The sequence below is a fragment of the Hemitrygon akajei genome, chromosome 19, assembly GCF_048418815.1.
Source record: "Hemitrygon akajei chromosome 19, sHemAka1.3, whole genome shotgun sequence".
Lineage (NCBI taxonomy): Eukaryota > Metazoa > Chordata > Chondrichthyes > Myliobatiformes > Dasyatidae > Hemitrygon > Hemitrygon akajei.
The window spans coordinates 44352830-44371268 of record NC_133142.1 but is presented as its reverse complement, the minus strand read 5'-3'; the positions used below and the strand labels follow the sequence as shown (position 1 = coordinate 44371268).

The 18439-nt window shown below is 37.1% G+C and overlaps 1 protein-coding gene across 1 annotated transcript in view; it reads right to left on the bottom strand.

The window, feature by feature from the left end:
• The window catches only part of LOC140741900 (protein bassoon-like), a 473005-nt gene that overhangs the window by 401493 nt on the left and 53073 nt on the right, over window positions 1-18439 (bottom strand). The window contains 1 exon segment of the mRNA XM_073072438.1: window positions 17455-18333. Coding sequence (XP_072928539.1) covers window positions 17455-18333 — 879 coding nt within the window.

Sequence of the window (18439 nt, the reverse complement as noted above, 5' to 3'; positions counted from 1 at the left end):
GCCCAACGTGCCAGAAAGAGAAACGGGCCATTGATGATAGAAGGGAAAGCAGTTCTTTTCTATCCTGATACAAGTTATGACCTTTTGAAGAGAAAGGAGAAATTTAACCCAGCAAAAAAAGTTTTATGGGAAAAGGGTTATAAATTTATATTGCGCCACCCGCCAACCCTGACAATTTTTTTGGATGACGGAAAAAGAAGATTTTTTACTGCTTATCGGGATGCGGAAGAATTTGCACAAGAACTTTCAAATATTCGCTAACCACAGCCAAAGATTTAAAAGTGAAATGGATTAAAGATGAAGAAAGGGACAGTGAATGGAGTTGATGGATGTTTAAAGACAGAAGAATATTTAGATACATTCTTAATTATATGATACAGGGGGAGAAAGGTAAAAATTTGAGAAATATTAATCGAGAGTAGTGATATTATTTTTTCTTCTCTTATATATACTTTTTTATGTTACGGGGGAGCTGGGGGAACTTCGGATCAATTGCTATGGGATTCACGTGTGTAATCATGGGGATTGCCATGACCCGTACAACGGAGGGGGGGGTAATGTTGTGTTTTTTTTATTCACAACATTAGTAGGGGGGTATTTTGTTATTTTGTTCTTTATAATCTATTTTTCTTTTATCTTTCTTTCTTTGCCTGGACAATCGGGGGTGGGGGGGAGACACATAGCAACATGGAGAATTTTAAAAAGATTCCCCAAGGTACTACGAAAGTTGAAAGGTTAGGTATTACTATAGATTGGAGTAACCCTGTTAAAAATAATGACTAATTTATTGAATTTTTAAAGTTTTAATGTTAATGGGCTTAATGGACCAGTGAAAAGAAAAAGAATTTTAACATACATTAAGAAAATGAAAATAGATATAGCTTTTTTACAAGAGACACACTTAACAGAGATAGAACATCAGAAATTAAAGAGAGATTGAGTCGGAAATGTTATTGCAGCTTCATTTAGTTCAAAGGCGAGGGGAGTTGCAATTTTGGTTAATAAAACTTTACCAATTAAAATACAAAATGTATTAAATGATTCTGTGGGGAGATACGTAATTATACATTGTCAAATTTTTTCAGAACTATGGACTCTTATGAATATTTATGCACCAAATGAAAAGGATGTAAAATTTATACAAGAGACCTTTTTGAATTTGGCTGACGCACATGACAAAATATTAATCGGTGGAGATTTTCATTTTTTTCTAGACCCAGTTTTAGATAGATCAACAAAGGTTGTTACAAAATCAAAAGTAGCAAAATTAACTTGATCATTGATGAAAGATTTAAATTTGATTGATATATGGAGAAGAATTAATCCAAAAGAAAGAGATTACTCATTTTATTCAAATAGACATAAAACTTATTCAAGGATAGATTTTTTCCTATTATCAATGAATATTCAAGACTGAGTGAAAAATATGGAATATAAAGCAAGAATATTGTCAGATCATTCCCCCTTGACAATGACAATGATAATGATGGATAAAGAGGAATCGATTTACAGATGGAGATTTAATTCAATATTATTAAAACGTCAAGATTTTTGTGATTTCATGAAAAAGCAGATTCAGTTTTTTTTAGATACAAATTTACATTCAGTTGATGATAAATTTATAGTATGGGAAGCAATGAAGGCATATTTGAGAGGCCAGATAATAAGTTATACTTCTAAAATTAAGAAGGAATATAAGGTAGAAATAGATCAATTAGAAAAAGAGATTACAAAATTAGAAAAAGAATCTCAAAGATATATGACAGAAGGAAAACGAAGACAACTTGTTAACAAGAAGTTACAATATAATACACCTCAGACATACCAAACAGAAAAAGCAATTATGAGAACTAAACAGAGATATTACAAACTAAGTGAAAGATCACACAAGATTCTTGCTTGGCAATTAAAAACAGACCAGATTTCAAAAACGATAAATGCAATTAGAACAAGTGTAAATAAAATTACTTATAAACCTTTAGAAATTAATGAAACTTTTAAGAATTTTTATTCTGAACTGTATCAATCAGAATCACAAAATGATAATGTCGAGATAGTAAGGTTTTTATCACAAATAACACTTCTAAAATTGAATTCGGAAGTACAGAAGGGATTAGATATGCCTTTTACATTAAAAGAGGTCGAAGAAGCTCTAGGATCACTTCAGAGTAATAAATCCCCAGGAGAAGATCGTTTTCTGCCCGAATTTTATAAAAAGTTTAAAGATTTAATAATTCCTCCTTTTATGGAGTTAATATACCAAGCGGAAAGAACGCATAAACTTCCAGAATCTTTATCGACAGCTATTTTAATAGTATTGCCAAAAAAAGATAGAGATCTTTTAAAGCCAACATCATATAGACCTATTTCTTTGTTGAATACCGACTATAAAATAATAGCAAAAATTTTATCTAATAGTTTATCTAAATACTTACCAAAATTAATACATATGGATCAAACAGGATTTATTAAAAATAGACAATCGGCAGATAATGTAACTCGGTTACTTAGCATAATTCATTTAGCACAAAAGAGGGAGGAAATGAGTGTGGCAGTTGCCTTAGATGCAGAAAAAGCATTTGATAGATTGGAATGGGATTTTTTATTTAAGGTATTGGAAAAATATGGATTAGGAGTATCTTTTATAAAATGGATTAAAACCTTAAATACTAATCCCAAAGCTAAAGTAGTGACAAATGGTCAAATTTCAACATCATTTCAGTTAACAAGGTCAACTAGACAAGGTTGTCCATTATCACCTGCTTTATTTGTGTTGGCGATAGAACCATTAGCTGAATTAATTAGAACGGACCCAGATATTATGGGTTTCAGAGTTAACCAGGAGGAATATAAGATTAATTTATTTGTTGACGATGTTTTGCTTTATTTAACAAACCCATTGTATTCGCTGTGTAAATTATCTGCTAGATTGGAAGAATATGGGAAAATATCAGGCTACAAAATAAATTGGGATAAAAGTGAAATTCTACCCCTTACTAAAGGAGATTATAGTCAACGTTGACTAATAACTCAATTTAGATGGCCGATAAATGGTATAAAATATTTAGGTATAAGAGTTGATAATGATATAAAGAATTTATATAAATTAAATTATTTACCATTATTGAAAAAAATTCAAGAAGATCTTGATAAATGGATGATGTTACCAATAACATTAGTAGGCAGAGTAAATGCTCTAAAAATGAATATATTCCCTAGATTACAATATTTATTTCAAACACTACCAATACAATTACCACAGAAGTTTTTTCAAGAGTTAAATAAATGTGTGAGGAAGTTCCTTTGGAAAGGTAAGATGTCAAGAATATCGTTGGAAACATTGACATGGAAATTTGACCTAGGAGGGTTACAACTTCCAAACTTTAAGTATTATAAAGCAAATCAACTTAGATTTATGCATTTTTTTTGATGAAGATAAACCAGATAAAATAGGAGAAAATATATCAGAAGATTTTATATATAAGTGGGAATCTAAATGCATACAGGAAAAGAAAGAATCTCCTATATTAAAACATTTGATTGATTTATGGGGCAAGATAAATGTTGATGATGAGATAAAGAAATCTTTATTAGCAAAGAGACCTTTAATTCAAAATAAACTTATTCCTTTTACAATGGATAACCAACTTTTATACAATTGGTTTCAAAAAGGGATTAGATATATAGGAGATTGTTTTGAAGGAGGTATATTAATGTCATTTGATCAATTAAAGAATAAATACAAAATATCAAACAACACTCTTTTTTGTTATTTCCAATTAAGGGCTTATTTAAGAGATAAATTGGGTTAAACAATGTTATTGCTGAAACCTAATGAAATGGAAACTTTAATTCAAAAAGGAAAAATTAAAAAATGTATTTCTTGTATGTATAGTTTGATTCAAAAACAGGCAATTAAACAAGGAATTCATAAGTCAAGACAAAAATGGGAAACTATTTGAATATTAAAATTGAAGAAACAAGTTGGTCAAGACTATGTCTTGACAGTATGACAAATACAACAAATGTCCGGTTAAGATTAGTGCAATATAATTTTTTACATCAATTATATGTTACACCACAAAAAATAAATTAAACCCAAATTTACCTGATCAATGTTTCCGATGTAATCAAGAAATTGGTACTTTTTTTACACTCTACTTGGTCTTGTTTTAAAATTCAATCTTTTTGGACAAATTTAAGAGTTTTATTGGAACAAATTATTGGAACACAACTTCCACATAATCCAACATTATTTTTACTAGGCAATATTGAAGGGATAAAACCGAAATCCAAACTGAATAAATATCAGAAAGAATTCATAAAAATTGCATTGGCAGTAGCCAAAAAGGCTATTGTAGTTACTTGGAAATCGGATTCATACTTAAATATAGGTCGTTGGAAGAATGAAATTTTCAGCTGCATTCCACTTGAAAAAATTACTTATAATTTAAGAGATAAATATGACATATTTCTGAAAATTTGGCGCCCTTATTTACAAAAGATAGGATTAATTATATAGGTGCTCCGAAGATAAAATTATTGGTTATCTGGGGAAAGAAATAAGTATATACTAAAGCTATTATGAACTCCATGGAGCATGTGGGGATCTTCCGATATCCAGGCATTCTTTCTTTCTTTCGTTTTTCTTCTCTCTTTTTTTTCTCTTTCTACAGGGATATGTTAGGAGGGAGGGGTTAAGGGGAGGGGCGAAGGGTTGATAATTTTTTTTTTTCTTTCTGTAACCTAATTGAAAATTCAATAAAAAAAATTTATTAAAAAAAAGATTAATGAAAGGGAATTCATGGATGACAGAGCAACTGGAATTTTGGAGGTTTTGCTGAAACAGATAACAAAACACTTGTGTCTTTGGACTCTAGAAGGCCTTTGATAAGGCTCATGTGAAGAAATATTGACCAACATTAGCTCATAAGGTATTCAGGGTACAGAGATAAATTGAGAACTAGACAACAGAAATTAAGAATAGATAGTTCATTTTCAGTTTGGAAGGCTGATTAATTTGCTGATAATACAATGCTGAGAGACAACAATGAAGAGGATGCAGTGAGCCTTCAGGAAGATTTAGACGAACTAAATAAACAAAAACTTGGGAGATGAGAGGGCAATCACTTTGATAAAAGAAATAGAAAGGAAGTAACATTTAAATGATAAGAGATTAAATGGACATGCAGTTTCAGCAAGCAATTACGAAGGCCATTTGTATGTTCTCAAGAGACATCTTGTTTCAATTAAATACAGATTTTATAACAACAGCGCTTAGAATATTGTATATAGATCTGGTTCACCTACTCAAGGAAGAATACTCTGTAATTGAGGAAGTGCAGCTGATCAATTCCTGAGATGTGTATACACTGTATGCGCAAAAACTAGACAAAGTCTATTCTCTCAAATTTAAAAGAATAAGCAGTGATCTTACTGAATAGTAAAATGATTCTTAGCGCTTCACAAGTAGAAGTGGAATTGATATTTTATTGACTGGGTTGTTTTAGAAGCTGTGGCCAAATCAGTTTTTCTTTACCCGATGGTAGTGAATCTCTGGAATTCAGTACACAAGAAGATTGTAGAGGCCAAATCATTAAATATATTTAAGGCAGATTATAGATTTTTAGACGTAATGGAATTGTGAGATACAATTCAAGTACGGGGAAATAGCACGGAGGCAAAAGATCAACCATGCGGCCACTCCGGAGCTGATCATCTGTTATTTGTGAAGCCGGGTGCCGTGCGCAATCATAATCGAATGAAAAACGGACGTGGGAGCACAGAGGAACATCTGAAAATCTCCAGGAAGACCTTCTTCGTTGCTGCTGCTGCTGTGAGGTCCGGGTCTCTGCTATGAAGAACAGGCCCCCAGTCCTCAGGGTCGCGTTGCCGATGGCCGTTGGCGGGGCCGTCTTAATACGCTCGGCAGAAGATGGTGCTCGGAGAAACTGTGCCAGAGGGGATGGTCGGAGGCTCGGAGGTTCAACAGACTCAGAGTCCGCTGCGGTCAGGTCAGTTTCAGTGTGTGCTGTGTCTGCGAGGCTGGGTTCGACGGAGCTTTCATTGTGTGCTGCATCTGCGAGGCTGAGTCGGGCAGCGCCATGGAAGTCCATAGCGGGGGTATTCCCTTCTGCCACCTGCGTGGGATGATGAGACTATCGGGACCCTGAGGACTTATGGAAACTGTGTGGTGGTTTCTTTTGAACTTATCGTCTTTTAACATCTTTGGACTATTTTTACTGTGCCAATGGTCTGTTTTTTTTATCAATTATGCTATTGTTTGCACTGTTGTAACTATATATTGTAACTATGTGGTTTTGTGCAGGTCTTGTAGCTTTAGTTTTTGGTCTTGTTTGTCTGGTGGATTTGGAGCTCCTTTCCAGGGAACGCGCTAAGATGGTAGCACGATATTAATACGCAGCAGCCTCTCCGGACTCTGGATTGGGGATTTCCAAACGTTATGTGGATTTTCTGGTGTAGTCTGTTTTGTCATGTGCTTTTGTGATATCATTCTGGAGCAACGTTGTCTCATTTTTTAACTGCATTGCATTTGTGGTTTCTAAATGACAATAAACTGAATCTGAATCTGAAAAGCCACTCAGGCTTGAATGGCTTACTTGTACTCCCCTTTTTGTCCTTATGGTAGTTCTTTCTGTTAGAAGGTATGAAGATTTTTGGCTGACCACAGGCACCATTTCACTGTTGATATTACTGAACTGGGTCTCCTTTCATTGGTAAATGATAATTTTGCAATATCCTTCACACTTACCACTGTGCTAAAGTATCAGCCACTTCCTGTGTTCAATTCTTTTGGAGACAGGCATGAGATAATGATCTCCAGCAAAGCTAACTATGCTTGCATATTAATGCCATGCTCTATGATGGATCACATTGATATAGCACAGAACGTGATGCTACCGGCACAGCACCTCCACTGGAGGCAGACCAGTATATGGAAAATCTGAACACTAACTAGACTTCAATAAGCTGATGCTTGTTCTGAATTTCTGAGTCACATGGGACCAGTCTTCACAGCTTAAAAACAATAAAAGAGCATCTCACCTGAAATGAGGCTTATTCCATAAGATATAGGAGCAGAATTAGGCCATTTGGCCCATCAGGTCTGCTCTGCCATTTCATCATGGCTTATCCATTTTCCCTCTCAATCCCAATCTCCTGCCTTCTCCACATACCCTTTCATGCCCTGACTAATCAAGAATCCATCAACCTCTGCCTTAAATATACCCAATGACTTGTCCTCCATAGACAGTTGTGGCAACAAATTCCACAGCTTCACCACTCTATGGCTAAATCAATTCCTCATCTCCATTCTAAAAGGACACCCCTCTATTTTGAGGCTGTGTTCTCTGGTCTTAGACCCTCCCCATCCTCCCCACATCCACTCCATCGAGGCCTTTCAAAATTCAAAAGGTTTCAAGTAAGCCACCCCTCATTATTCTGAATTCCAGTGGGTAGAGGCCCAGAGACATCAAATGTTCCTCATGTGACAAGCCTTTCAATTCTAGAATCATTTTTGTGAACCTCCTTTGAACCCACTTCAATGTCAGCCATCCTTTCTTAGATAAGGGGCCCAAAACTGATCACAGTACTCCAAATGAGGCCTCACCAGTGCTTTATAAAGCCTCAACATTACATCCTTGCTATTATATTCTAGTCCTATCAAGCCAATGAGATTGATCACAAGTCAACTCTGGGCTGTTTCATGATTTAAGAATCAAGATTTTTTATTGTCATACTTCAGTACATGAATGAAAAGGAGAACAAAACGATTTTTACTCCGGATCTGATGCAGCATAAAAAGCACAATAGGTAAAAAGAACACAATTTTTAAAAAAACAAAATAAATATAAATCCTATAAGACGCGAAGTACAACTGTTCTATACGTAGACTGATTGCATGTACATGAAGAGAAGTGAGGTGATGTGCAAGTTGTGGTGGGGGGAGGGTCAATGGGTAGAGGTGTTGGTCAACCTGACAGCTCGGGGAAAATAACTTTTTGAGTCTTGTGTTCATGGCATGGATGCTATGTAGCCTCTTCTCTGATGGGACTGGGTCAAATTGTACATGAGTAGGATGGGTGGGATCTTTCATGATATTGCTGGTCTTTTCTCTCCCACATTTCTGTATACTGTACATAATTAATCCGTAATGGTGGGTAGGCTAGCGCTGGTGATGCATTTAAAGCTTCCTCTGCTCCCCACAATCCTAACAGAAGTTTTAGGATGCGAGGAACCTTTATGATAAATACAAGTACACCAAATATTGAAACACTAATGCCTCTCAGCATCTAGTAACCTTACCACAGCTTGTGCTGATATTACCTACACTATAACCTGCAGGCTTGACATGACCTATAACTGTTCTCAGATATTCTGATTGAGGCTCAAGGCTTCAGTGAGTCAGTGGCTTAAATTTGCTCTGCTGCCAGTGTAACCAGTACAGCCTACAGATAAAGTATTGGGAATGAGTCACTCACAGATTGGGTATGGAAATTGGGTGACTGAAGCTGCCTTAAGACAACAGCAACAAGGATGAATTGGACTAAAATTAATCCTATTAAAAGATAAAAATTTAAGGCCCTAAATGCATCAGTCTTCAAGGATTTACCTATCTCCTTTTAATTACATCTAATATTCAAGTAACACGCACAAAATTATGGAGAAACTCATCAAGTCAGGTAGCATTTATAAACAGTCAACGATTTGGGCCAAGACCCTGCTCCCTTCATATACAGCCCTGAAGAAGGGTCTCAGCCCAAAATGTTGACTCTTTATTCCTGTCCATAGATGCTACTTAACTTGCTGAGCTCCTCCAGCATTTTGTGTGGGTTGCTCACGATGTCAAGCACCTGTAGAATGTCTTGTTTTAATGATCTTGTAAAGTAATTTCAAGTAATTTAATCTTCAAGTGGTCCAGCACAAAAAATTGTGAGTACTCCATTGAAATGCAAGACATCAAAATTTTAAAGTATGTTTCAAATACATAAATATCAACAGAGCATATAGTTAAGTAGGTGACATTTACTTTCAGACAACTGATTATCACTCATCTATGAAGCATGCATAATTATTTAACACTTGACACCTAGAATTAAAATTCACCCACTTTCTATCATTCTGTTGCAGGCCTGTGAAAGTTACTCAGAACGCAGAGGCCTTCCCTATTTTATCTGTGGTGCTAAGTATCGTGTATGATTACAATCATAATGCGCTATATATTTGAGCTAATTATGGGAGGACACATGTACTCAAATCTAAACTCTAATCATTCAATGCCCGACAGTTACCTGCAGAGGTTTCTCTTCCTACTCCTAATCTCCCCTCTTGATTCTTGAACGCCTTTGCTTCCTCCTGTTTCTCATTTAAACATAGTGGCCAAATGAAATCAACCAAAAGCACGTCAGAATCCGCTTGTATGCCCATCTCCATCTGACCAGCAGCTCGCAATCCTTCTGTTACCTCTGCGTACTTTTTTTATTCTCTAATCATAGACTCAACTGCTTTCCAGTCTGTTTGCAAGCTTGACATCTATTCTCACAAGTGGCCAAACCTCTGGGCCTTCCAAAGCTGATATTCTTAACAATGATTCTCTAATCTCATTATCACCTATCCTTCAACTCAAATGCTCAAACTCCTATAGAACGTAAAAGACTGCAGTGCAGTACAAGCTCTACTGCTCCTGATGTGTACCGACTTTATAACCTACTCCAAAGATCAATTTAACCTTTCTCTCCCACATAGCTCTCCAGTTTTCTTTCATCCATGTGCCTAAGAGAGTCCTACATGTCCCTAATGTATCCACCTCTACCACCACTGCTGGCAGTGTGTTCCACACACACACCTCTGCTATCCCTCTATACTTTCCTCCAAAACCTTAAAATTATGCCCCCTCGTATTATGCATTGGCTGTCCAGTCTATTATAACTTTTATCATCTTACACACCTCCAATAAGTCACCTCTCATCCTCCCTCACTCCAGAGAAGAAAAAACCGTAGCCTTGCTTAACCTTTCTTCAACCTTCTATCACTTTCCACTTTGTCACCTTAAACACCATCTGCTACTTCTTGGCCTAGCTCTATATCCTATCAACATCGCTATTCTGAAGTATTCATAACACCGCCAAATTCCATGTCATCCGCAAACCCACTAACCCACCCTTCCACTTCATCGTCCAAGTCATTTACTTAAAAAAAAACACACAAAGAGCAGGGGGGTCTCAGAACTCCAAGCAGAAAACACTCCATTTGCAATCACACACTGCCGATAGCGGGTAAACCAAGTCTGAATCTATGCAGCCAAGTTTCCCTGGATCCCATGCCTCCTGGCCTTCTGAATGAGTTTACCATGTGGAACCTTGTCAAACACCTTACTAAAATCCATATGCACCACATCCACTGCTCTGCCTTCATCATTTTGTTTTGTAACTTCAAGAACTCAATCAGGCCCATGAGGCATAACCTGCTCCTGACAAAGCCATGTTGATCATCCCTAATCAGATTATGCTTCTTCAAATGCTCATAAATCCTATCTTTAAGAATCCTCTCCAATAGTTTGCCCACTAATGACGTAAGACTCACTGGTTTATAGTTCCAAGATTCTACCTGCTCCCTTTCTTGAATAAAGGAATAACATTTTCCACCCTTTAATCCTCTGGCACTACTCCTGTGGTCAGTGAGGATGTAAAGATCACCAAAAGCACAGGAATTTTCCTTCCCTCATTAACCTGGGGTATATCCCTCCCAGTTCTGGGAACTTTTCAGTCACAAAATTTTTTCAGAATTTCCAGCATATCCTCTTTCTTAATGTTGACATGTTCCAACATGTCAGGCCTGCTCACATTTGTCAAGGTCCCTCACACTGGTGAATATTCAAGCAAAATATTCATTAAGGACTTCCCTTACCTCCTGTAACTCCAGGCAGATTTCCTCCTTATCCCTGACTGGACCTACCCTCACTCTAGTCATCCTGCTGCTCTTCCTATATGTTTAGAACACTTTGGGATTTTGCCTTATTCTACTTGCCAAGCCCTTCACATCTCCCTCTCTAGCTTTCCCAATTCCATTCTTAAGCTTCTTCCTGGCTAACTTGTAACTCTCTGAAGCCCTATCTGACCCTTGCATTTTAATCCTTGCATTTTAAAAGAAGTATGCTTTTTTTTCCTCATGACTGGATATTCCACATTTGTCGTCAACCACGGTTCCTTCACCCTACCATCCTTTCCCTGCTATAATGGGACAAACGTAGCCAGAACCCCAAGCAGCTGTCTTCTGAACAACCTCCACTTCAATTGTGCATTTCTCTGAGGACATCTGTTCCAAGTTTATACTCCCAAATTACTAGTCCAACAACATCATCATTCATCTTTCCCTAATTAAATACTACCCCATATAATCTGCTCTTATCCCTGTCCAAGGCTATGGTAAAGGTCAGGGAGTTGTGGTCACTGTCTCCGAAATGCTCACTCACGAAGCGATCTGTTATCAAACCAGGTTCACTGCCTAGTACCACACCACTGAACTGGGATCCATTCTCATCATTGGACAAATAAAAAACTGACAAAAATCTTAAACTACTTCTGCCTCTCCACACTGAAGCTTCTTGAGCTTCAGTTCCCAAATCTAACCCTGTTCCATATCTCTGCACCAAGTCCAAATCACTTTTTATTTCTTCAGTACATGAATCTGTGGTAAAATCTAATCCTGGATTTTATACTCAGCCGTGGCTTTCCCTTTACCTGATTCTGTACCCTCTTCCAATACCTCAGAATCCCATATTTGTTATTATTAATTTCTGACATATTACATTTTCCTGGATGGAGACCCTGCATCTAGCCAGTTGGTTCCTATTGAAGATACTTCATCAGAACTGTAACCATTGTGGAAAATGGAGGCCTTCACAAAGCAAAATTTTGCTTTATATTTTTGATCTTCAATGACATTGAAGAACATGCTATTTTACCTTCCTGTTCAAACAGGAATTGAATGAGGCATACAGTAACTTTTAAGAACATCACCAAAACTACTCTCATCAACTTCTACATTTAATCAACTTTCCAGGAATGGGGCCAGAAAACTAAGCCATGACTCCTGCGGTGAATTACAACACTACTTCTACGATTCTAGGGAATGGAAATCAAATCCTTCAACATAAAATGTTTTCTCCTTTGGTTGCTTTATCATTAGTTTTCATATATACACCCCTGGAAATCTACATGCAACAGCTCCTTGATCATAATCTGTTACATAAAACAGTGAGTGGGGAAGAGAGAAAAAACAGGCACTGTTACTACAAAAAGGCACAACTGCCATAGCAACATATCTTGACAATGTTACTTGAAGTATTAAAAAGAAAGGCTTGTCAAATTCTTTCCATATTGACACTGAAAAAAAAAAAATCTGCAAATGCTGAACATGAAGTCAGCAGGATCCACAGCATCTGGGGCTTGTGAAAACAGATAATGATGAAATTGTTAGGTATTTCCATCCTTTTTCAGTTTTCCTTCCAAGTTTGTGTATTCTCTTGGCAATTTAGGGAGCTTTACAACATATGCCCCATCAATGAATCTGAATGTCATTGACCTGAATATTGTAGCTAGATCTTGAAATCAGTGAGCACAATGCATTTCAAAAGTACATTTTAATATAGTAAATACGAGTTCTGTTCTTTCAAGTTTGATCTTGACTGAAATGCAATCTACCCATTCTTTAAAATAACTTTTAAGTATTGACTCAGTCTACAGCAAATCAGAGTATTTTTTCATGTTTTGTTTTCTTATTAAAAAGACAGCCATTTAGCTCATCATGTCCTCTCACATCAATACTATTCCCCTACTTATTTCCTTTTAACCTAGCCTCTTGAACATGTCAATCAACATCTCAAACATCTTCCCCACCCTGCTCTGATTCTCCTGTCATGCACCCATACAATGGATGAATTCTTGTGGTCTGTTAATCTTCCAACATATATAAGTGTTAGAATGTGATTGGACGCTAGAACACCTTGGAGAAACTCACACTGTCACAAGCAGAACATGCTAACTCTTTGCAGAGTGCACCCATGGTCAGGTTTGTCACCAAAGCAGCAGCACTACCTACTGCATCACTGTGCTGCCCCATATCACTAACTGACTCATTTAAAATGTTATGATTTAATGTATAAATGAAGATGGTAGAATAATAGAACATTCTACTTCATGATATAATTTATCAGACACACTGCCATGCAATATGTGGTTGCATGTAGCCTTATCCATTGGCAACAGTGGAATCAATATTGTTGAAGGATTTACTCTGATTTACCGTAAAAGAATTTTGTTGTCAAACACTGTGAGAGACTTTACTCTGTCAGGGAACAGAAATAAAAAGACATACCTCAGTATACTGTTAATCCCTTGATTACGTGGAGCCGTTGCCTTATGACTCCGACAATGTCAGGTTACATCTTAGATTTATACAGTAAATTTTGGGCAATAGGCAACAGCTAAACATACTTGGTCAGCGATTTCCAAAGAACTTGTTAGATTATCTAAAGTTTACTAATATTCTTGCATGATGCACAAAATTAGAGATTCATGTCTACAGTTAGTTCCTCTATTTGCTACTTGCTAGACAATCTTGGGAAAAGGTTAACAATACGTCTGGTTATTGTCAGCATGCGCGAGCAAGGCAATGTCTGCTTCTCATCCCGTCACCCTCATGACCCAGGTCTTGAGCAATATCTAGTCGTCAAGCTTGACAATAACATTTAATTCAAAATTAAATCTTAGCTTCATCATTTTCTTCCACAAATATATTGAACTAAGCATGTCTGGGTGGAGAGAGGGTCCATCAGGTAAAAGGCCTGGCAGGCCTTCCTTGACTGTTCCCTCAATTGATATTCAAGACTGCATTTCCCACTGCGTTTTCTGCTTTGCTTCTATCAATTACAAGCATCTTTGAATGTTAATTTGGGCAAGCTTTATTTTTATGTTTACCTTGGACGAGATAATTTCTTCTCTGCTAACCAGAAAGAAATTTAAGTGCTGCTTCAAACCATCACTTAGCCAAAATAGAATTCCATGTCTCCATACTTAGTGAACCATTTATTGATTTTAAACAGCTGCTTGCTTCATCATTGTCAATCTCCAATTCCATACACATACGCCTATGAATCATTACATGTTGAAAGCAACCCTTTAAGGATTATGTAAAAAATAAATTCAATGCCTGTCCATCTGAATAAAATATTGCCAGACCAAAACCTTAAAGACACAAGATGATCATCATTGGCTGTAAATCATTGTGTATGCCCTGACATTGTGACAACTTTTCATTTTACTTCCTTTTCACCTGTCATTGAAATTTATATCTTGAGCAAGCATTAGGCCTGATTGCCCTACCATCTTAGGAGGATTAACCAAATCACAAAGATGCTCTGCACCATGAAGACAATGGCTTATTAACATAATGGAAGACGAGATCAAGATTCTTGAAAAACTCCTCTTCAATAGTCAAATCTTTCAGCATACAAAAAGAAAATTCCATTTGATTTGTGCTGTCATTAAAGAGGAAACACTAACATCTGTGGTTGTAGATGAACTGATACACTTCAGAGCAGGACATAATAATAATCAAACTCTGATATCACTACATCAATCCAGATAGAAATCGGGCAAAGCAGGAGCAGATGGAATTTAATTATGCTAACTGTGAGGCTATGCATTATCAAAGAGGGGCTGGGTATATACAATCAACTGTGGCAACATGGGTGAATAGGGAGGTGAAGTTGGCAATAAGCCATACTTGCTTTCTTATGGCAGGACACCGAATATAAGTAAGAGGTTATGTTGCAACTTTATAAAACACTGGCTAGAGAACACTTGAAGCATTGTGTGCAGTTTTGATTGCCACACTATAAAAAAGATAAGCTTACATTGCAAAGGGTGCTGAGGACAGAATGTTGTCTGGATTGGAGGACATTATTTATTGGGAGAGATTACATAGGCTGGGATTGTTTTCACTGAAGATAAAGAGGCTGAGGAGTGACCTGATAGAAGCATACATCTTCTAGGGGTATAGAGATGATAGACAATCAGAGAGTTTATCCCCCAAGGTAGGCATAGTTTTAATATGAAAGAAAGGAGCTTTAGGGCATTTGGGTGAGAGGTTTTAAAGTAGACAGAACGGAACCCACTTAAATAGGTGAGAGCAGAAGGAAATGGGCCTAGTACAAGCAAATGGTTTAGTGCAGATGTATAAGAAGTTCAGCATGAATGTGGAAGCAAAAAGGACTGGAAAATCCTATGACTATAATATCAATAGAGATAAAATATCATGGACACACAGATGCTAGATCATTTATTTTGATCATAATAAAAGGCAAGGCCATGATTCAGCTTTGAAGTTGGCACTGTCACTGTTACCTTCACAGTACTAACAGATTGTAAGCTTGGGGGTGGACTCCATTATCTATTTTCCAATAGATGCAGAGCTTTCAATAAGGAATGGTTTTTCATGGCATCAAAAATATTCAAAGGTTGCAATATTAACATGCACTCAACAATCATATTAGAGTTAATTGAATCGTGACTTTGGCAGACCACTTGAAGAGACAGAATTCATGTATTTGTGGCAGAAAAATGTACTGTTCCAGAAATATGATTCGAACTAATCAAATTTAGTCATTATAAATCACTAACAGCGATTTCACTCCTGAGATTATGAGGTATTTCTCATACATCAGTATTGCACTGCCTCCATACCAACAGATAAACTATGAAATCACCTCAACAGAGCCGAAAATTTGGTGGTGTTGTGGCTGCAAGAAAAATATCATAATGAGCTCTACTCACAGTCACTCACAAACTGAACATTGTTCATAAATACAAGACTTTGATGTCACCAACATTAAGTTCCGAATGGAAACACAACTGCCACTTTGGGGAAACCACTAAATACATGCATGTTATTGACCCTGACAGAGTTATACTGATGGAACAGTGGAGGAAATTATTTCCCTGAAGCACAGAGCACTTTGTTGCGTCATTTATAGCACTGTGAACGGCAAATGAGATGTGACACTTATCAGCCAGAAGTGTCTGGAATGATCTCTAGGCTATGAATCAGAATATGACAGTAACCTCAACTATAAGAACAGCTCTGACAAGTAGAAGCCGAAACTCAGGCCACCAATTTTATATCAACTACTTTGTTAGACCTTAAACTTCAATAGTCACAGGTCCTCAGAGAGGTCTAAAATAGGCCAATGGGTCCTTGCCGGATAGAGGGCTTTGGTCGCAAGTCTTTTTATGTCTTTTCTCATTGGGTTAAAGGCACTTGCTTCAGCTTCAGTTCTATCAGTCATAACAGATGGAGTTTGATGCATAATTTCTTTGTAGTGTTTCCAGGTTCAGAAACCTCAGTTCTGTTTGACAACAGAGTTTAGAAATAATATATCAACCTCAGGTGTGGGGTGCCAAGTACAGAAAATACAAGTGAAATTGTGAATCTGTTTACAATTTATATAACTCCACAGCAAGCAAGATGATGAAAGCCTTAGTAGCTTATGACTTGGAACATAATTGAATTTCATGAGGCTCTGCATGAGGATGTGTGGCACCAGAAATTCATAACACGCACCCCCATCCCCAAGTGCAAATCACTTCAGTGAATACCAGATGAATTTCCAATCTAACATGCAATAACACAGTAATGATTTTTAAAATTCCGTTTTACTCTGGAACAAATTAATTTTCAACAGTATAAAGCTGAAGCAAAAGTGAACGCATTTCTAAGCCATTCTTATCTTGTGGTGGTTTTGTCTTAAACCAAAAACTACTCCGATCATAAACAATTCTACATAGTTCAATTATTCAGTGACTTCATTGGAGCTTCAGTCAAACATGCTTGGTTGGTTAGTCTTGAAAAGATAGTCAAACACATCAATGAATTTTACGGGAATAGAAGCAAAATATGTCACTGCACACACAAAAGAAATCTATACCAAATCCAAAAATATAATTTATAAACAAATGTGCAATATTTTAATATCACATACATTTCCAAATGTTTACACAAGCTTGGTACATCTTCTAGTTGTCCTAGACTTGTAGACTGCAGTACAAAAAAAAATACTAAATTCCAAAATCATTCATCAGTTATCAGCTTATCACTTATCAGAAGAATAAAACTAAATGAAATACCAAAAATATTAAACTATTCAGAATTACTTCCTTCTCAATATTCTAAGTGTTTACCACAAAATCATCTGGGGGGGGGGGGGGAAAAACAATTCCTTTCATCAACTCATCTCCAACTCCATAAGTCGTCAACAATCTCAGACATTTTCAGAAAAAAAATTCTAATTGACAATATTATATCCCATATTAGGTCTGTTTACAATTACAAAGAACAGCCCACTATGGTATTTATAGTTTTCTGAATAAGTCTTACCTCTACTAGATGTGGAGTTGGATTAAAGCCACACATGTTGCACACTTGGACTTTGCATTCAGTGCAATTGTTGAAGTTGGGGGACTGATTTGATCCCACATTCAGTTCTGTTTTACATAATGGGCACAATGCTTTGGGCTTGATGGCTTCTTGCTGTTGAGCAACTGGCTCTGGTTTTACTTGTTTAACTGAAGCAGCATTCCCAGTTTTCATTTGCATCCCTGGTATCGAACCCTGCAACTTTGAACTCATTTCGGTGCTTTGATCACTGAAAACTATTTTTGGAGCCTGTTTAGCAGCAGACCCTTTCGCCGGTGATTGCTGGCCTGGTGGAGTCTGTTCTGGCTGTGTGGATATAAGGTTTGTAGCCTGGCTTAAAAGGGAAGTTCCAAACCCAAACAGTTTACCAGTAATTCCCTCCTGCTCCTGGGATATACTGGTTGGGCCAGCTTGTGTTCTTGCTGGTGAACTATCTGCTGCTCTCCTTTGTTCTGCAGGTGAAGGTTTAGTTTGTTGACTCTGACCCATAGGCCTGGTTGGCTCTGATGGGCCAACAGCCTTTGGTTGGCCTTGATGGTGTGGTTGAGATTGATCAGTTGTTGACCCTTGCTTTTCACTCTGACTGGGTTGCATCTTGGTTTCAGGTCTGGTTTGCACAGCAGATGGCATTTTAGGAAGTTCTCTTTTAACCGGAGTGGTCCTTCCTTTTTGGAGTCCATGATCTGACTGAGAATGCCTCTGCACATTTGCTTGTGGTTCTGTTTGGGGCTGGTGTGATGGAGAATGTAATTGCTGATGACTTTTGGAACGAGGTGCAGTGGTCATGTCCATTCCCAACGCTCTCTGCATCTGACAGTTTAAGCACAACCATTCTTCTACCTACAAAATAAATGATAGCTCAGTTAGGTCATCTGAATCATTATTGGATGTGGCACAAAAAAGGTGCTTGAACTTTAGTACTCTAAATGTAGAGCAAAACTACTCC